Source organism: Ischnura elegans, chromosome 1, assembly GCF_921293095.1.
Source record: "Ischnura elegans chromosome 1, ioIscEleg1.1, whole genome shotgun sequence".
NCBI lineage: Eukaryota > Metazoa > Arthropoda > Insecta > Odonata > Coenagrionidae > Ischnura > Ischnura elegans.
In genome coordinates, this window is record NC_060246.1 from 117949336 (window position 1) to 117971182 (window position 21847).

Below are 21847 nucleotides of genomic sequence, written 5' to 3' on the forward strand. Positions count from 1 at the left end.
CACGACTCAATTGAAAAAGAGATGCCGGAAATCTTCCTCCCACCTAATCTAATGTTAAATAGTAACCCCAAGAAAAAAACCTTAAGTAAATGTCTTGAACAAGCAAACATCAGAAGCTGAAGAGCATTAATGCTATAATTAATGCCATTACATTGTAGCAACTCCATGTTGGTTGCAGCACAATGTTTCTGCAACGTTTTCACAACACTTATGGTTTACAGGGTTAACACCAGGGTCAATAAAGAAACAACTCATGTGCTAAGACAAGAGAAAAGAAAATTCATTAACAGTAAAATAACAAAAGCAGAAGAGAACCAAATAAAAAACAATCCAAAGATCTTTCACAGATCAGTAAGATGTTTTCAAAAGGGAAACCAGCCAAAGGTTTTTTGAATCAAAGATATGGATGGTGCACTAGTTAGTGAAAAAGGAATTGTTCTGAATACTTGGAAAGAATATTTTCAGCAGCTATATTTAGTAGTGAAGAAGCGATGGAGATAGATGAAGAAATGCTTCAAATAAACAAAGAAAAAGCTCCTGTAGCTGACCAACTCAGGAGGAAATACGTATTTTAGTGTGAAATAAATAACTTAAGTAGTAATGTTCCCCAAATATTTACTATTCCGAGCCTAGGTTTCAACTATACTATGTAGTCATGATCAATGTAGCCGTTTGCAAATGGTTCACTGTGAGTCCCGTACATTCATAGTGAGGGGGTAAGTAGGCAGAAGAAGGGGAATGAGTCAAGCAGGCAAGGAGTACATGACTGGTCTGAAATGAGAGAGGGGATCCCCAGGATCTGATGCACACATGGCTGTGAATGGCCATTGCTTATTTCCACCATTTCGCCATTAGTATTTTCATGGACACAAACAGCCATGTCCTTTAAATTTGTCAGAGGCCATTTATAACGATAACTCCTTTCATATACCGTACATATTTTGGGCGGCACACAGTGCCGCACACAAATTTTCATCTCACTGCTACATTTTGCTCCATACGTTTTCTTCCACTTTCCAATCTTCAAATTTTCCTCCATTTCATATTAGTATAGTTTCTTGAAAAAGAATTTTTAAAATAAGCAATGCACTAAATTCATTTTTGAGGCCTATTAATTTGTAAAATTGTAAAACATAAAGCCTAGTCACTTAACGCGCTACACTTTGAAATTAATCGCATTCATTTGTTTGGAAAGGGCTTCTGCGAGAGACACCACACGAGATGTTATGGAACTGAAATTAAAATAAGCAACAAGGAATTTTGGCATCTGAAAATTTGTTGTCAAGTAATCTTTGTTAATGGCGAGGATTTTGTGGAACAAGTTGATCGACAAGAAGTGACATACCTGATTTAAGTTGTAGTACAAAAACTTGTTTCGATACACCTGAAAGTGGGGTAGTCATGAATGAGTTAAGTAGGTTAAAGGAGGAACTTTAAATGAACACATCCTGTTCTTGGAGTGTACCCGTGTGGTATGTAACACTTGGAATTGGATTATTATTTTAGTTATGGCTAAAGTATTCAACGGTTCGATTGACCGTTATGTAATGTTAATGATGGACGTCCTTCATCTCTATGTTTTACAGGTCACATAGTGATATATTTATCTATTTCGGGATACTACACTTGTTGGGTTGAACCTCATTTATTCTTGCACTATATGTTAATTTTCATTTGACTACTCCTGCAATCATGCATCACGGACTGACGTAGTGAGTGGTGTACTTATAGTGAACTAATAATAGCTAAGTGGTAGTGATCGACTTTGACTTGCACGTCAAGACTCCCGTGCCATGCAAAAGGAAGAAGTTATTCGTTAATGATCTGGTTAACTCTTAAGAAGCATGGAGGTTCCACCACGGGGCCACCAGTGACATTATAATCTTAATGAAAAATGGGCACAAGAGAAGATAATAAATATCTGCCATGGAGCTGAAGGTGTGGGTGGAAGGCATACAAAGAATTGTATGCGGCGTTACCGAAAGCACTACCTGTCAGGTGTGTATTTTAGCATTCGTGGCTCTGTATACTCGTACATTGTTTACCCTGCACATGTTCTTCCTGCTGATTCCTACGCTGTCGCTGTAATATTTCATATTTTCCTTAAATACCCTTACAGGATGTGGTGTATGCGTTAGCTCATGCAACCGGGAAAACGGGTCGCTTCACCTTAATCGAACGTTGGAGAAGCAGTGAAAGACTCCTTGCTCCCCACGAGCATCCCCTCGAGGTGAGTTACCTATTGGTTACCAAATTTGCCAATCTTTCGGTTACCTATCGATTGGTACTTATTGGTTTCTAAATTTTTCGCATGTGATGTTCTAGGTATATGCGAGAAAATGATACATATTTCTGTAATATCGTGGAAATCTTAGTTTTCATCTTAATGTCGTGAGGTTGTTGCTTTTTAGTACTTGTGATGTTATTCCCTGAGAATGTATTAGTATTTCAATCTTGTCAGATTAGTCAGCACTAATGGTGCCATCAAGAAATATAGTTTGTGCCTGTGTATGTATTTTTGTGTTGTTAATTTGACATTAACATTAGTTAGCATGTCGCACCTTTAGCTGGAACGCCATAGTTTGCAGCAAATTTTTGTCTCTCGAGAATTAGGTGGTTACTATCAATCTTATGACTTATTCGTTAGATATGTGTGATGAGTTAACTGATGGCTAGTTTTAGCCAGAGCTGTAGTGGTGAACTCAGTTACATGTAAGGTGTGTGTGTTTCTGAAAGAGTTGGTCTGTGTCAGTCTCCTTCTGTATGGAAAACTTCCATCAAATGATAATTTATGTAGAAATGCTGTTTCTCCTGCATTCCCAGGGAAAAGAATTTTATTACTAAACATTATTTTTTGAGTAAAAAAATTGTTGCCGAAACCAAGGGAAGAAAATTTACTAATTCTTGGTTAACCTTGTGGTATTCCATTATAAGTTTTTCCTGGATTTACACAATTACTAAAGTGGTATAAGTAATTGTGTACATCCAGGAAAAACTTACCAAGGGAAGACTTGATAAATCCCACTAAAATTGCACCCTCAATTTCAATGGTGAAGAAGTGGTTTACTGAATTTGCTTGTGGTTGTACCAGTGCTAATGATGTCAAACGTTCAGGACATCTGAAGGAGATTGTCACAAGAAATCATCAATAAAATCCATGGAATGATAGTGGACGATCAAGAAATTAAAATATTTTAAATAACTGATGCTTCAGTCACCTCAAATGAGCGCTTACATTACATTTGACATGAAATTATGTAAATAAAAAAGCTATCCCCACTATGGGTGCTGCGAGTGCCCACACTCGAGCATGAGCACAAACGTATGAACACTTCAAAGGAGTGTTTGGTGATGTTAAGTCTCAATCTGAATGAATTTTTGCACTGTTTCGTAGCTGCGGACAAAAAATAGATCCATTGCAATACACCAGAGACCAAAGAACAATCAAGACCATTGGTTTCTATGGGTGAATGTACACCAAAGAAGGCATAGGTGGGTGCGTTAGCCAACAATGTCATGGCTACAGTTTTTGAAAAGCTGGGAGTGTCATTCACATGTATTATCTTGGAATGGGGTAAAAAAATCACTGGTAAATATTATTCAGGGCTTTTATACAGATTCAATATTGATTTGAGGGAAAAGCGACTGCATTTGAAGGAGAAAAAAGTTTTGTTCCATCAAAACAAGGCATGGGTGCATACCTGTGTAGTCAACATGGAAAAAACTCAATAAATTAGGCTATGAACTGCTACCCCATCCAGCATATTCTCCAGATTAAGCCCCCTGCAACCACTTCTGTTTCCATGTATGAAGAAGTGGCTGAATGGTAAAAGATTTGGCTCGCATCAAGAGGTTATTACTGAAAAAAACACCTAATTTGAGGGCTTTACTAAATGCCATTTTTTTTAATAAATTAAAATATTGGATAAATGTTAGACTAAATGTATTGGGCTTAAAGTCGCCCAGGTAGAGATATAAAACACATTTTTGATGAAAAAATATATTTTATTCAACAATTTACGAAGCTTATTAAAACACTAATTTTAAGAATACTGGGACCAGCCACGGTGATAACTTTTACGGGAGTCACCCGCAATGCACAAATTGTGCGAAAAATCCACAGAGAAAAAAATAATTCGCCTTGACGAGGATACGAACCCGGATCCCCCGATTTCCGGTTGAGTGCTTTAGCCAGTCAAGCTAGCGAGGCATCATTCTTCCCTGTGGATATTTGTGGACACAACTGGACACAATCCTGGTCAAGGCGAAAGATTTTTTCGCACAATTTATTAAAATGCCATCATATCATCAATGTTTACAATTACATACATAGTATGTTTCACTACCCCTCTTGTGGTGGTCACTTAAGAATTGTTTTGTTGAGGAAGTTAAAAATAAATTGAAGTGTTGCCACCCGCTAGAAGCTTTCAAAAGTAGTTGCAGCAAAAAAATATCGTCAGCCTGAAGGTTAGTGGTCCATAGCTTTATCGGGCATTAGAAGCACTGAGACCCAAGAGTGGTATCATGTGCTTGCCGAATTATAGAGGCACTGTACTGCGAAAGCCTCACAAAGATAGGCCTCTGGCATTCTCCCCTGCTGCATTGGATGCACAAATGGTGGCACTCCCAAGTTCCTCTCCTCCCCTCTACTCACTTGCATGCAGGGTAGGCCTCTGACTGCAAGGCCATTTTAGGCAGTGACAGGAAGATGTGTAAATGCCTGACCAGCTGTTGTGTCCCAACTCAATCTGAATGAGGGAAAGGAGATTCTGCTCCTCAGCAAGCAGGGTAAATTTACCCAGTTTGTTGAGGGGAATGGTAAATTTATTGGTCACTTAATGTGATGAACATGGAAACTACTTGAAAGGAGCTGTATTCCAAAATATTTATGGTAATATTTCTCATTCAATGAGATAATGTTAAACTTCATCAGTTCTGTACCAGTCAATTTATTTTGTGTTCTAATTCCCATAAGACCCTATCGCAAGCTCCAAAATCTTAAGGTATCTAAGAAGTTTCGCATTTGTGGAATCATTAAGTGCCTTGCTGTCATTAGAGAATCATCAATTTGTCAAGAGGTCTAAATTATTGCAATGCCATAGCTTTATATATAGATATTTGATTCATAACATGTATTGCAATAGTGTCAGCAGTTACCAGAATCCCAATGTTTACATCTCAGTTGCCCAATACCGTATAAGCACATATAAGAGGTGCATCTTTATTCCCAGAAGTTGTAGCCGAAAATGGAGGTGTGCCTCTTACACGAACTTCTTATCTTCCCCCCCTCCCCTTCGCTGGTAACAAGTCCAAGGGGAACTGAGTGGCCTTGGTTTTCAGCATGAGTCAATCACCTGAAACCTTGGTCAAAAACAAGCAGCAGGCAGGGGAGTTTCTCCCTTAGTGATGTATTTTTAAAATGCTTACTTTTCTTACTCGTAAGCATCTCGCCGTCATGTCGGTACCTCAGAGGTGGACATGAAAAAGATTGCACGGGGTTTTTCGCTCCGGAGGGCGCGCTTAATTTACTGCCACGATTGGGCATACCACGGCATTTTTACTCTTGTCGAGTAATTTCCATTACACTAAGGACCTGATTTTTCAAAAATCATCTTCAGACACTATTATGAAAATTTTTGCAACTGAAAATTATATTGGTGTCAAAACCTGCGGTTTAAATAATTTGAACGAGGGTGTACATTGTTGGACTAAATAGGGAATAGAAGAAATTGGAAATGCTTATAGTGCTCAGAGTGCTGAAGGAGAGGTTGAGGGGAAGAAGCGTGCTCCCTCCATCTTTCAAGGTACGAGCGAAGGATCAAGGGAAGATCACGTCTAATCTTGCATGTGACGTAGTTGCCTTCAAAGCGAAGGCGCAGCAATGTGATATACACAGTTTGCATTGCCTGAAGTTTCCAGCCCGTTTTGTCTTGTTTGAATGTGCTCATGCTACACTTGTTTCATTCAAAATTGTCCTGTTTGGACGATGTTGATCATTAGTAGACTTGTAATTACAAATCTTTGTGAATCAATTAGAGCTTAAAAAACTTAAATGCTGGCAGGTCATCACCTATGTGTCACATTAGGTCTCATTCTTTATTGAACCTCGTGCGTGTCATACAATTGCCAAAAGCTATCGAGATATCTTTGAGCTCAGTAGGTGACTCACCTAGCATTTGGCCTCTAGAAACTGGGAGAATTGAAGCTGGTTGACCAAAAGAGGTCAGTTGGTTAGACAGGGTAGGGATGAAACACATTTCCATTGTTCCCTTGTAACTTGATATTTTCCTTTGAGGCAAGTGATTTATAGTCTGTGGGGTCTTATAGTCTCGGAAATGAAAAAAAGGCAGAGGCATTGACTGATGGAGGGCCGAGTGTGGTTCCATTAAATCTACGACGTGATTATTATCATATGGCACTGAGATTCCCCCGATTGTTGTCGAATCTCTTGGGAAGATTCATGCTATGTGCCTGCCATGTTTTGCCAGTAAATTTTCCACGGCTGCAATTCTATTGCATTACCCCTACGAGTTTGAACAAAAAGTAGCGTTTAAACAAAATTATTCGTGAGTGGGAGAAGCATCGTAGAGCAACGGCATATGCTAAGAGAGGATAGGAACTCTTTCTATTCCCTCTAATGGGACGTTGCATTCACTAAAGCATTGACTTAAAATTTTGGATTCAGATTCAATTTCTTCAACAAATTTGGATCTGAAGTATCAGGTGAAGGGCATTATCCATGGATATTTGAATCCGAGGTATCCGATCTGACCATACCTTGTAAGCATCATAACGTTAAGACTATAAGTGAATGCATACCTACTTATCTCCGAGCACCATACGTATCCTGTAAATTAGGCTGAAAAAATTCTGTGTAAATTTTTAGTGTTGAAAGAGGAAATTTTTAATACTGTCAAAAGTCCAGGCGTACATCTGCCACACCACGCGATAGGATAAAAACAAATGTCGCAAAAAAATTTCTTTAGCTCCGATGCTGAAAATAGGGGTGTGTCTCTTAGATGCGCTTATACGGTATTCTTACCTCTGAAACTGTTTCAACATCACCTCCCTGCTCTGTACTCACTCCATTCAAACCTTATCTTGTAAATGTCCATGTCTCCATGTTGTAAAGCGCTACACTCCAGATCAGACTCTTCACTAGCCTTTTCTTTTAACTCTTACTTAACATCCTCTCATCTGCTCTTTCCCAGTTAAATGAGAGGCACATATTGCTATTGCATTTTCAGAAGATGGCTGTTTTAATGTACCCTGGTGTTATGTAGTTGCATTTCAACATTGAGTTACGTAAAATTTTCCAACTCTCTACTTTGCAGCTTTCACCTTCATAACAATAAAATCTACACCAGTTCGATTAGTTTTATTTAGCATATTTTTTCTTTAAAATGTTTTTCCTATTATATATTTATTATTTTGTCATGTGATATTTTCATATGGTATTTCCTCTTTGCAAGATACTTACAAAATGGGGAGAGTACTCCAGTGATGTGCAGTTCATTTTACAAAGATCTGGAGCGGACGGGAACCAGTTATCTACAATTGGGCAAGGTAATTATAGGCCTGATAAAAAGGAAATATATAATTGTTTATTTCTACCTTATGAGTTGAGTCCACAATTTTCCATGGAAACAGATTTCCCTCTTAATTTTTACGGCATGGAAATTTGCAGGAGTTTTATGTGTGTGCTATGCTTGAAAAATGGGAAAAGTTTTTTCTTATAACTGCAGTGTGGAACTTTGTCTATATCTCTGCATTGAAATTAAAACAATCTGCTAACTGTTATTCTATGATGAAGGGATCTTTTCATGGGTAAGAGAGCTAAGTTTCTCATGGTCACCATTGGTCAGCTAAAGTGTCCATTAATTATTAACCTAAATTTGCCTTGGAAAATTGTCCGCACCGTAATCCCAATCCAATATTAGTGCTCATTTGTATCATATCCTCTTGAAATACAATTATCCGTATGATCATCGGTGAATCATTGTGTGAATGAGTGCATGGGCAGTCATAAGACAGTGTTCAGCTTGCTGCTAATGTACAATGACACCAATATGCTAGAATTTATGGTATACTAATTTCAAATTTGCTATGTGGACAACCAATATCAGTTTAAAAATAGGAAATACATAGCTTTAAATTTTGGCAAATAAGGAATAATGATTTATCCAAGATTTTGTAAACCTCACTGGGGTATACTTTGCATTAATCTTTTATGATTGATCTGGTTGAAATCTTATTTTAGTATCTTTAAGTGAATGCAATAAAATGTGATTGTTAATGTTCTAAAATCAAAGGTATGGGTTTCAAATTCAATTTCAGAATGGAACCACAGGCAGCCATGGTTTCAGTTACATTTATGTATGTTGTAAATAAATAGTTAAACATTTGTGATAACATTAAATTTGCATTTCACATATGTAATTATGTTTAGATATCTAACATGTAGTATTGGTACCTGAATTTCTTCTATTCCCACCATTTAAAAACATGTATAATAGGGTGGTTTCCTATTTTTTTATTGCCTAAATCGAAATACTATTACTCCTGGAGTACGAATTTCACGCTTTTAGATTTTTAAATGACAATATCTAATTTCACGATAAAATTAAAAGTGAAAATTTTCAAGCACGCAAAAACACGACAGCTAAGTGTGAATGCTGGGAAATGCCCGTATGACATCATTCTGGTTCTGGCTGCCGCTGTGTGAGGCCACCTTGGTGCGAGGCTATGAGCGCCGCTACGATGCAGGCTGCTAGCAGGTAGCACTTGGCTCAAAAAAGGATTATTAATACGTTATCAAGCAAAGGAAACTTTCTTACCATAGGAACTTTTAATAGGTGATTATTAACCTTTTCCCTACACAGGACATGTTTCCATGGCTTGAATTTTCCGATGCTAAAGGCCGAAGGCCGTGTTTCCTCGACTTGAATGTTTTGACGCTAAAGGCCGAAGGCCGTGTTTTCACGGCTTTGTAGTCAAGCATGCCAAGTGGGTCCCAAGCGCCATTAGGGTCCCTAGGCGGTTTGGTCCGACCCTTTCTTATTGTCCATGTGGGGATTATGTCGGCCCATTTCAGCACTTATTATCCCAATCAAGGAAGGTGCTCATGGTCACTTATTTGTTTGTAAGTTAGAATAACTAAAAACGTACATGTTGACTTTATTGAAAATCAATGCCAAGAATTATATTCTGGATGTTATACTGATCGGTTACAAATTTTAAACGGAACTCAAGCGTTCATGTGAACTGAGTTCTTCATCACCTAAAACAAATTTTGGAGACACTAAGGTTAGATGTTTAATTGTTATTTTTAAACCTAACTAGGAAATTTATAGGAGCAGTATTGTTATGATATACATCTAAAGATATACGTTACTCTGTTATCCACACTCTAAGTGTACATTTGCGGTGAAATTTGGTGAAATATCCGATTGAACTCCTATGAAAAATAGTCCTCGTAATGTAATAAAATATGATTCTATTCTCTTTCTTATTTCGTGCGTAATATGAATTTATATTTATCTAAGTGAAATTGCTTTAAAAATATAATTTAGCCTTTTCAAACAACAAATTTGTAAGATTCAAGTAGTTTTATGAGAATTTTTCAGGAAAATATTCTTGAAAAAAATCAAAATGTTTCATTCTCATGTTTTCAGAATGCTCAAGGAGAGCAGATGCAAATGAGGAGAATGTGGATTTGGGTATCATGGATCTAAAATATGTTAATATCATAAATCGTAAATACCTAGAAGTATGCCTGGTACAAAAGATTCCATTCCCTTTAAAGTATATGTTGGTCTATGATATATAAATGAAAGGTATACATTGATGAGCTGACATTTGCTGCAACAGTAACAATTTGAAAATATTAAAATCGCACTAGTAACAATAAACAGAATGCCAAAATAAGCCGTGATGGGCTACCTTCAGGAAAAGGGTCGAGGATTATATTTGCCCAGTTGCCAAGGAAAGGGTCCGGCACCCCGCTAAGCAAGGCCATTAAGTGGAGGAAGCAACTACCTGGACAGTTCCTTGCCGAGAAACAACTCCGTACAGGGTTAAAAGGAAATGCTCAAAGCCTTCGTACAGCCAAAAGCAACTTTCCGTGAGGGAGCCCGGCGCAAAAGGGTTAAGAGATGTTTCCCTGGGCTCTGTGCCTCATGCATGCATTGGTAATCTCAGACGATGTAAAATGACAATTTTCATGAAATTTGGGTTAAGCCTCACAAAATATGGGCTTAATATTAGGTAGCTAAGTTTTTTGAAATTGTAATGTTTTATTGCATTTCCATGTTTAGGAGGTTATTATAGGGTTAAATTTGATTAATGAATGATGAATGAAAAATATCATTTTTGTTCAATTCGCTCCTGTTTTACTTTTGGAATTGAGTTTTTTTTAAGTATTTGTTCTTTATTTGTGTTGTCTTTCTTAAACTTCTGATGACACGCTCAACATTTTATTTGGAATAGACAGCATCTTTTCTTTTATTTTTTTACGAATGGGGTGATGATGGTTATGAACTGTTTGCTTAATGCAGGTGATTCCAGTATTGTGCCACTTCACTCTGACTCTTTGGGAGGTGGCCCAACACCCAGAAGTGATCTTATTCGGAAATCGCTGACTTTTAGTGGTGGGCACCATCAGTTGCATCTCCACCCAACTGGTGGTGGATCAGGTGGAAAGAAGGCCTCTGAGAGTGGAGGACAGGGTTAGAACTCTATCTTTAAAAGATCTTTTATTTGATTTCCCGTAGAAGAATTTAATCATGAAATATTTTAGTTAAACTATGATCACAATTCTCCTATTTTGTCAGCTAACATATTTTATGATAGCTTTATATTACCTTTTGTATCATTTTTTTAGCTGCTATCCTGTTGCTTTTTTCCTTCTCGTGCAAGCATTTTCGAGGTTGCTAGGTTATTAAGCTTTTTAGGAATTGGGTATAAAGCTTTCTTATCTACTCAGTAGGGTATCTCTCTGGCTTAAAATATATTTTTTTGGGGAAAAGTCTTGCTCTCAGCCCCCTCCTATTTTGCTTTTGGTCATCTGATGTCGAATATGATATTTTATCTCTGTCAGCTATGTTACTCTTGCTGAATCAAATGGCAAGATTATATTTCGATTCCAATAGAAATCAGGAGTTTTTGATCAAGAGTAATTGATTATTAAAGCTCTGGCCCAAGGAGAATTTTTAATATCGTGCTGCACATTAAAGTTGGGGTATTATTTGAGGACCCAACATCAATTTTTTGGTTTTTTATCATTTTTTCCCAAAAAATTTTCAAAGTCTCTTATTCTCATAATCAACTCCATTTGTCTTATAAAGGATTTATTTGTCTGAAGTTATACTTTTCAATAATTTTTGATTCGTAGAGATTCTTACATCACAACTAAATATATACAGACTTTACCACAGGTTATGTGTCTTTTTTGACCTCTAATTTTAGTTACTTCCCCTTGAGAAGTATTCTTGAAAATTGGCATACTTATCCGAAAAGGTCTTAAGTTGTGTTGAGTGCAAGCAAAATTGTGTAATTTTGACCTTTTGACCTCACAATTTGGGTCCAAACCAAAATTTTGAATTTGCCTTTTGGGGTTTCAACGTTAAAAAATTCGAGATAGAAAAAAGTCTGAATTTCATTGACCAAGATGTCATTTCTTAGGTTTTCGGACACAAGGAAACCGAATATTACACTTTTATTCATGAAAATTCAACCATTGACCCAGTATGATCACAGTAAAGGTCATAAGGGTGGCAAAAAGAATAGCATACCAACAAAGGTATTGATCCATGGGTTTTAAAGGGTGCCCAAGTCATTGGTATCGTCCAAATACCCATCTTATCCACTATGTGACCTCTAAGGCTCTTACAGAGGTCAAAGATCATTGAGGTAAATGTTGGGCCATCATGACAACCAACGTGTTTAACCATTGGGTGCCCAAGTCAGTTTTGCAGTTCATAGATCCATATTGTTGATTTTTTGACCTGCGAAGGTCATAATGGGGGTCAAGGGTCATAGAGGTAAACGCTGGGCCATCATGACAACCAGTGTGCAGAAACATAGGTTTTAAAGGGTGCTCAAGTCAGTTTTACAGTTTATTGATCTGTATCGTTGATTTTTTGACCTCTGAGGTCATAATGTAGGGATGAGGAGTGGTCCGTTCACCAAGTGATCAGTGGGCGAACCTCCCATTGATGTACTCATTGCCTCTAGTTTTGAAGATGAAGGAAAAGATGCTCATATTCCTATCATATAGCAGTCAATTTTACGCTAAAATTCATACTAAGTGCATCACTATGCATAGGAATGGCTGATAGAAATATAAATATATATAACCCTGTCCCTTGCACTTAGTCAAATGAAGATAAAAATAAAAGCATATGTAAGATTTTTTAATTTAGGTACTCCGCTACCGGAATAGGTCTCATGCTTGTGTATGAGATTCAAATGAAATAAAAAAACCTTCAAGTGCTGACCAGACGTGAAGTGATGTACATGTATGCATTTAAATTTAGCAAAACAAATATCAACTATAGGTAGATGAAGAAAACGTTAAGTGAATGCCAACCAGGGGTGTAATTTTGATTTTTTCATTGCTTTTTTTAAATATAAGAAATAAAAACAAAATAATCTCTAACAATATCCCACTACTCTCATGGTTATGTCTTATCATAACAGAGATTTTATGATCTCATTTTTCAGGAAAAGAGGGAGAATTTAGTTATAAAATTACAAATTTTTTTTTCTGCATAACTTCATATTGTTGTGAATATGAACTAAATGTCTGACATGGGTCCATAGCTCTCCAATATATTCTTATGGGCCAAGAATCTTCGAAATATCCCTGCTATGGCCTTTCCTTACTCAGCCAAATTTTGTACCATACAGCTAATATTCTTTATTACAAGGCTATATTTGTCAAATTGGGATGTGGTGGCTGAGTGGGTGGAGCATCATCTTATGGACTAGAGATATAAGGTTTCAAATTTTAAGGAACATTGGTCCACCCCTGCCTAAAAATCCTTGTATTTCTATTTCTCATCTACCCATTTGGTTTGAAAAATAGATTTTACTTCATGGAATTATAAGAAATACTCAGATAATACAGAATTTTGACTATAGGTTAAGGACAAATAAATTTGTTGAATCTTAACTGGCATCTTTCCACAAATCAAAGGAATAGGCTGACCCAGAAGAAGTTTGTTTAATGTGAATTTTTGGTAGAAACAAATTTACTAACCTAGATATCAGATTAATTTCGGATCAGATGAATTCTTGATCTGTCTTAATTTTTACACCGAAAGTGAAATTCCCCTTGATAAAATCATCAAATCGCCTGATTGCACATCAGATATGCTGCCGGTTACACCACCAAGCCATCTTCCTCCTTGACAAATTTCAGACGGGGTTTACCAATTATGATGCTGACATTTCAAGTCTATGTTGTGTCATAGAAGACGGAGGTTGTACATAATAAGCCACTTGCAGAGAGAAAAACCCTACTTAATTGAGAGACCTGATTTCAAATCTCACCTGAGCCAAATGATTTTTCATGGAAAATTTCACTCTTGTTGTGGCTAACTTTGCACCCATGCCAGGGACTGCATAAAAAGTCGCTGGTTACATGCAGCATGTTCTATTTGTATTAGTCATTCCCTTCTGATTCTCTTACAGGTATTATTAAAAATTCTGGAAATAGTAGTGCTAGTTCCATTCGAAGTCCAAAGCAGCCTGGGAGTCCTGCTCAAGAGGATGAGAGCACACATGTGAAGTCCCCTCCTCCACCAAGTCAGGACAGGAGCCTCAAGTCACCTCCACCCTATCGAGAGCCTCCTCATAGAACACCACCAGCATACAGGGATCCTCCTCGTGTGACTCCAAATACAACTCCTCAGCAGAGTAACCTCACTGAAGGCCCTAGGGTTAGTAATCCCCTAAATAATTCTATTTTTTATCAGTAGTAGAAATGGTTATTAAAAGTGCTTTTTTTTATACAGAATTTTTAAACTGAATTACGAAGTATAGGAGTTATGTTGCTCGGATTTAACGGGAATTTAACTATTATTTGTGGTTGTAAGAAAATATTTATTATACATAAGAGCTGCATTATAACAAAATTTTGCGAAACTACCTCTGGTCCCGACACATTTTACACGTTAAAGCATTGGGAACCATCTTAATTACAAAATTTCACAATTTTGAGGCCAAATTTGAGTCAGTTTATTATTTGTGAATTTCTTAAAATTTACACAGTCTTGGTTGTGTACTTATTATATAGCCCTTATTTTGCTTTAATACCATAATGATTGAAACTCTAGTTTCAACTGCCAGTGACCCTGTAAAGTTTACCTCTGGTCGGTGCCGTTTTCAAATTTTACTCTGGCACAATTAATAAATCATAACCGCACAACAAGTGACCTGACAATACTGAATGATTCATGCCTGCGAGCTTGGTGTCTTATAATCTTTTGGCCATTTTCAAGTTGGCATGCTGTGTAACTTTTCATGAGAAGACTCAAGGCTGTGAGTTTGGCTACTTTGCACCACATTATATAAGCAACAAGAGCTCGTAGAAGTCACGTGCCAGGATTTTTGGTGCCGTGAATAGACAGTTGCACCAGTGTGCCATAAAATCAAATTACTAATTAGGATTTCATATGATGATTTGCAGTTTTGCAGTGAACGGAAGGAATCATATGAATTAATGTCTAGTGCATTTTGATTGATAGCAAGGCATTGAAGTTACAGCCTCTTGTACCCGTGCACAGTTGCCGCACCAGATGACTTTTGTGGTGGCATTATTGTATGCCTGTTGACTCAATGGGATCTCAGTGCTACTGGCTTTCGACCACTGCAGTTGGAGTAAGAGCTCATATTGCTCAGTGATCTCAGAACTGGTTCATGCTATACGTACCAAGTTACGTAAGAGATGCGTTCCGGCAGACTCTGCGAAAGTCGAAATTTACGTAAGTCAAACCTTTGCGTTAGTGCTTCACAGATTTCGATCGGCGGGTGAAATTCTCAGCGGAGAAATGCGCGGTAAATTCTCGGTGAAGTTTCATTAAATTCACTGCGATATTCATGAACTCTACCGCGTATTCTTACATTATTAGATACAAAATCGATAAACATTAATATAGTCTGAGAGTTGCATCTCGAGCATTGCCAATCAAAATGCATAATATTATTCCCAGAGTTGACCGATCACGTGGATTCGGGAAAGTACGGTATCTCAACGCTACATTACTAAACTGAATACTTAAATTGATTCATTATGTTATACTGCGATCTAAGGGCCCAAAGAATGCATTACCTACCTATAATCATTATATCTTCTGCCTTTTATATATTACGTTGATCGATGAATCTGGTGGTTTCACTGTCACAGTTAATACACGTAGGAGGAGTGTCTAGGATTACGAGCAAATAACACACAAAAAAATACCAGTAAATTACATATTCTTAGATACATTCACACGCACATACCCTCAATCTTTCACGCACGGAAACGTACTTTCATTCTCTCATATCTCAATAAAATAACGTGAAAATATCATCATTTGAATATTTACTTCGCTGGAAACATCGAAGAGTATTTCCAAAGCACGAAGCTAATTAAAAGTGAGCTTTTATTCAGCCAACTCCATCATTAACGTGCAACAAAGTAAGTGGGGAAAAGCTTTCAATGACGCAATATTCATTTACAGTTGTACACAATATGAGAGAACGAGAAAATGCAGCTTAATAAAATCTTCTGCCAGAAACATGTAAACAATTACGCAATTAATATCGTTTGTCAACTTTTTCTTAACTTTTTCGCGGCATTTATTGCCAACACTCAAAATTTCAATGCCTTTACGTGGGTACTAAACAATTCTTTTCCGCAATAAAGATTTCTGCTTGAATTTCATTTTCTTTTAATTCCACTGATGGAAATGTCCAAACTTAAGGATACAATTTTTAAATAGTTGAAAGTCAGAGTTCGGGTGTGCATGCTGTATAACAAGTTGTATCGTACAGGAATGAGCGCAACCACATCCATCGCTAGAACTGCAAATTTTCACGTTGATTGCTGACTTGGGATTTATAAGCGATTTTTCTACAGAAATTAATGAAAATTCCTTCGAGGAATGACAAAAAAGGGTCACTTTGTTATTTTTAGCGTAAAAAACTCTATAACTATTCGATATTTTTTCTACCATAGGTTGTACGAGCGAATACCGTATATCTCCGAATATAGTCCCCCCTTTTTTTCCCAAAATGGCCGCGGAAAAGTAAGGGGGGGGGGACTATAATCGAGTGTAATCCAATTTAGCATACTAAAGGTGACCATAAAGTAATAAATAACGGCATAATGGCTAATGTTCTCGTAGTCTTTCTATTTGAGTATATTTATGAGGATTATAATCGGAGATATTAGTAAATACTGCCACGTTTTACCGGAAATTAAGACAATTTTTACCACAAATGTTGTACAGATACGATTATTCCGATTCAAATAGCATATCGAATATGCGTTTTCACGGAATCCATCGGGTAGCCGCTAATTTTTCTTGGAAAAGTATTGTTAGAATAATTCAATCGACACTGATCACTTAATGACGCAAAACAGTAAATAATTAAAATGAAAACTAAACACACACTATCATTACATTAATCGAACACTAGAATTGAATCAATAGTATATGTACCCGTCGCTCATTTAATAGCTACACGATTTAAATAGTTGCGAAAAATAAACAGATAAAGTGAACCTTTCGTGACGATTTAGCATTTCATTGCGTCCGTAGCTACTATACGTCCGTGCGGTTCGTGTTTACAACCACTCCCTTTACCGCCTTCACAGAACAAGAATGCGCAATAGGTGATGCATTTGTTTCTGAAAAGGCGCAATAATCGACGACTTTAAACCAGAAGCGCCGGCATTACTGCATTTGATCGAAATACAGCGACTCAGCATCGAAAGTGTAATCAATTAATTGAGGAATATCTTCAATTCGTCAGGGTAAATAGGATCGATAAATTACGTCGCATAACGTTTCGCAATTATTTCCGCGATATTTTCTTTATTAAAAATAATTTTACGTTCAACAGTGAGGTGATGGATCAAGTAGAAAGATGAGGATCAATCCTGCCGCAGATTAGAGGCCTTCAAAGACGGAGTTTCGATGCCAATTTAAAAATAGCCGTTGCAGAATACGCCGTAAGTCATAGTATTTACAGCGCTAGCAAAGCGCTAATACATCGCGGAAGTCATTTCGGGGGTCTTGATGCGGCAGATTCAAAGAATTAGAGGAAAATATCGTCGAATTTGTGCGCAAATGCAGAGCAGAAGCTCTTTGTGTAACTTATGCAATGATTTGCGACGAGGCATTGAAAATTGATATAATTTTTTTTTCAGTTTTAATGTTTGTTGGAAAAAGTTTATTTCTTAATTTTATTACTTTGATATTTTTAAGTCCTGTAGTTTAATTGTTTTGCTTAGCAGGCATTTGATAGCAATATTTTTATAATATTTATAATTTATTTAACACAATTTTATTTAGATTTCCTAAATTCTTCAGGTCACTTGGATTTGTGATGACTTGATGGGTGTGTTACACTGGATCTAAGGAAGTTTCAGGGCCAAATGCAATACTGTTTATGGGCTTTAAGTTAAAGCTTATATATTGACATTGTCTGTAGTCATTTGGAAATCAAAAATATTAATAATTTGTGAAGGTTTAAAAAATACAATAGCCTTGGATACTTAAAAAAATTTCTCATTTCTTCATTACATCTGGTTAAGGAACTATAAATTACTGATACATGCAATGGATCACAACATGTTTTAGGTATAGTTATTTTGTTGTGATGGAAAATATGTGAACAGATTTGTTCTTAATCTTCACAGAAAATAATAGTTTTTATCGAATCTAGAATCTTAACTTGCTAACCACAGAAAAATTGCCTTCCTTTACATTTTAAAATTTTTCCCAAAACTGAGGTCTCAAAATTGGGGGGGGGGGACTATATTCGGGGGGGGACTATATTCGGAGATATACGGTATCTACTTCTTCGCGCTCGCATTCGAAAATTAACGTAATCATTTGATATACGGTTATCACTTATGTAAGTACGGATTTACGTAAGTCGAGACGTACATAACTCGGGGGATGCCTGTAGTTGCCTCCCAACTTATGAACTTGTTGAATCGTTCATATTTAACTAGAAAGAATGGGAAGTTTAGGGTTGAATAATTATTTAACATATAAATATTATAACAATCTTTCACATCATAAAATCAATAACAAAAAGCATTTTCTAAGAATTCTAGTGTAAAAAACCACCAAAATGTTGAAAGTAGGCTACTAAGGACAAAAGAGAGTGGTGGAAACAAATGTCAACATTTTTTGCGACATGTTAAAAAAGTTTGAAATTATGATACTCAATATTACATAGTGCTATTTTTCCGCTCCCGCTGACTGTGATATAATCAAGAGTTTACTGTAATCATTATAGGATTGACTGTCTTAATACCTTACCTTGCTAGGCAGAAGAATATTTACTTATTTTTGCTTAGCACATCACGGAAGAAAGAATCACAGAGAATCAGTGAGATTTTAGCTCCCATACAGCGGCTTCAAGAATATGGCCACTGGGGAAGTAATTCTGTCGTCCTACTTGATATTTTTCTTTTAATTCTAACGGAATAAATTTCCTATTTCTTCAAATAGTCCCACTTAAATTTAAAGTTACTATGTAGTTGGTATTGGTATCCAGCTTGAAATACTGATGTGAAAAAATTGTCTGTAAAAATATGATAATCTTTGTTTTCATGGTTACCCATTTCCACAAGATTTTCTACAACTGAGCGTTCTAAGCCAAAAAATTTTATTTGAGCCTTTCTTTCTTTCCCTGAACACCTCTATAAATATAAAAAGGTAACGAATACATTGGGCGAAACAGAATCACATGAAATCCTCAACTTTATTCCCTTCCGATGATGACTCTTGCCCGGAATGTATTGCTGCAGTTGCATGTGGTTTTTGGTGCTAGCCAAGTTTCATCCACTCTCAGATACTCATGTGGGGTATAGTGGTGCCGAAAACTTTGCTGGCATGGTCAGCGAGAGGCTGTATTTTGGCCAAGTATCATATCCATCTTTCCTTGAATGAGGTAGGTTTTTTGTGTCAGCTAAAGGATGGAATCTCAAGATCAATTGGAATCCATTTCTGGGAAACATCTCATGAAACCATCGAAGGGGCTGTGATTTTTGAGTGAATCGATAAGATTCATTTTTCGGCCTCTGAGTAAGCGCCTAATTCAAGGTGCATGTGATGAAAGCATTTAGTTCGGTGACTGATAATTTTCCCAATTTTTGGCTCAAGCATTTGGAGTAAGAGGTCCATCATTGAGGAAGAGTCAAGCGCATGCATGTATTTCCTGAGCAATTTCACTCAGTAGAGCATCCAAAATAAGAAGAGTCAAGATAAGTAGAGCATCCAAGATAAAAGATAAACTAAAATATTGGATTGGTGTGCATCACTTTGAGGAGTATGCTCTGATCCTGGTATCTCTATAAACTCAATGGGTATTAAGGAATGGTCAACACCATTCATTCTCACTTCGACCCACTCACTTTGGTCTGGATCAGCTATCCATTATCTTGTTCAGACCCACACAAGTCATCCCCCTTAGAAGAAGAAGTTATTCTATGCCTCTTTGTCCCTGACCTTGAGGTGTAAACAAAAGATTCTTCACTAGGATAAGAAATCTCTTTGTTGAAGATATGTGATGGAAAATCACTGTTATCCTCAGGGAAGAGTGTATCATCAATATTCTTACTTTACGTACACTTTGAATTTGGTCAAAGGACAGCCCTAAAAGAGGTTTCAAGGTTGTATCAAAATGAAAAATTACTATATTTACATGTCTCTAAACTGCATTGAGAAAAGGGGACTCATGGTTCAGGAGAACTAGAACGTTTGCTTACCATGCTGGAAACTGACTCTCCAAAAGAAATTCTAAGAGCCACTTAGAAAACATTCAAGGAGGAGCATGAAAAATTAAACACAATAATGGTGGCCCGACGGTAACAAATAACAGGCGGACTTACAGGGCAAAAACACTGTAAACAATTAACATGTATCTTACTGATAAAGTGGAACCTTCTTAGTGAGCTCTAGAAATGAAGAACATACATGCATATAAATGAGAATGCCATTGAAAAGGCCGCAGTCATAAAATAAAAAAGTGAATAAAAGTCAGGCCAATAAATTGGCCCGTTGGCAGTTTTTGCACTACCAGCAAGATCTGATATTTTGGCTCTGTGGCAGTAAAAGGGATAACGTAGAGTATAAACCTCTTCAAACTCATTTAGAACATGTTCATCATGAACAATAGACATCTTTATAATTTTTAATCATAATTTTCAACTGAAGAAGAAGGCCTGTACTCTTAATGAACTCTCTCGTATTCATTAAAACATAAATTTTAAGCTGGGCCATTCCATGTCGGTTCATCCAAGCATGACATTCAACGACTTTTTTAAGAAACTTTGTATTTTTCATCCTTTCATGTCTCATGAAGCAGTGTAAAATATTTCTTTGCTGTCTCCTACTTTGTCAATGACATCATAGAAAATTTGACAAAAAAAATTAAGCTTTTCAATAACAAAGAATGATCTGGTGCTTCAACAGGATATACGGCTCTCAGGTTCCCAACCAGGGGAGATATTGCCAAGCTCTCTCAACCAGTTAGAAACCTGAGAGGACTAAAGTCACAATAACAAAATTGCTACTAATTGTGTCCCTGGGATTTCATTATATTGAATTTCTACTGTATCATAACTTATGTTTACCATGTGTCATTGATGTTGGTGTAAACTAGAAATGTTCATCATTTGATGATTTCAGTGTACCTTTGCAAATATAAAAATTTCCTTTGGAATTAGAAATTAATTGGAAATGTAATGTTAGCCAGCTTATCTTACATAATAGTCTATCATTTTTGTAGCTATTTATATAATTTTCTAGTAAATAATTTTCTGTTTGCAATCCTTTGATCCTTCATCCACTTTGTGTTCTTGTAAAAAGCCTGAATTATCTTGTCTATGTTACGTTTATTATCTGAGCTTTTGTAGTTGTCTTTCTAACTACTTTATTGGTTCATTGAGTAAGGTTTTTGTTTATATTCTGTTTTGAAAGAAATGTGGGTCACTGTTATGTTATTTATAGTACAGATGAAGTGGTATTCTACTTAGAAGCCTTCAAAAAATTTTTGGAAGAACATCATCTTGGAAATGTACACCAAGATCTGTTCCCAACTGTCAACATTGTTGAGCCATATCAATTACAATGAAATTTTATGTTTTTTTTGGTAAATTAGTTAATTATTTATCATTCATATTATTTAACATTTTCTATTTCATTGAGCATTGATTTGAAAGTCTAATTTTCACTACCCATCGCTTTCATTATTTTCAGCTTATTACTTTTTTATGGATTTTTTATTTTCATACTTTGTTATTAGCTTTAATAAAACTGCTTGTAGTATTTTGGTGTAGCAATTAGAAACTTTGAGGATTTCAAGTGTAACTTCATAGAGTTTGATTTAGTAATGGCCTTAGAAATAACAACTGAGTGAGACAGTTATCGAATGATTTAGTGTCATGGAATAAATAATTATTGAATGAAAAACTACTAATCTAATGCATGACAGATTTAATATAAAATTTATTCTGTTATTCTTGTTAGTTCCAGTTTAATTGCAGTATGCATGCAAGCATGTTGTAGAAAGTTAGATGTGGATCCAATTCTCTGCTTTTATTGCTCTTGATTTATGA

General features: G+C 36.4%; 1 protein-coding gene across 5 annotated transcripts in view; it reads left to right on the forward strand.

The window, feature by feature from the left end:
• Positions 1–1210: 1210 nt before the first annotated feature.
• LOC124168745 (ras association domain-containing protein 8) overlaps positions 1211–21847 on the forward strand; it is a 65133-nt gene continuing 44496 nt past the window's right edge. For 4 of the 5 annotated variants that reach the window (XM_046547015.1, XM_046547020.1, XM_046547037.1 and 1 more), the window contains exons 1-6: positions 1211–1472; positions 1587–1998; positions 2120–2230; positions 7473–7566; positions 10557–10727; positions 13696–13943. In XM_046547015.1, the coding sequence (XP_046402971.1) occupies positions 1927–1998; positions 2120–2230; positions 7473–7566; positions 10557–10727; positions 13696–13943 (696 nt within the window). In that variant the 5' untranslated portion in view covers positions 1211–1472; positions 1587–1926. The remainder of the gene's footprint in view (positions 1473–1586; positions 1999–2119; positions 2231–7472; positions 7567–10556; positions 10728–13695; positions 13944–21847) is intronic. The other variant, XM_046547046.1, reaches the window with a different exon arrangement.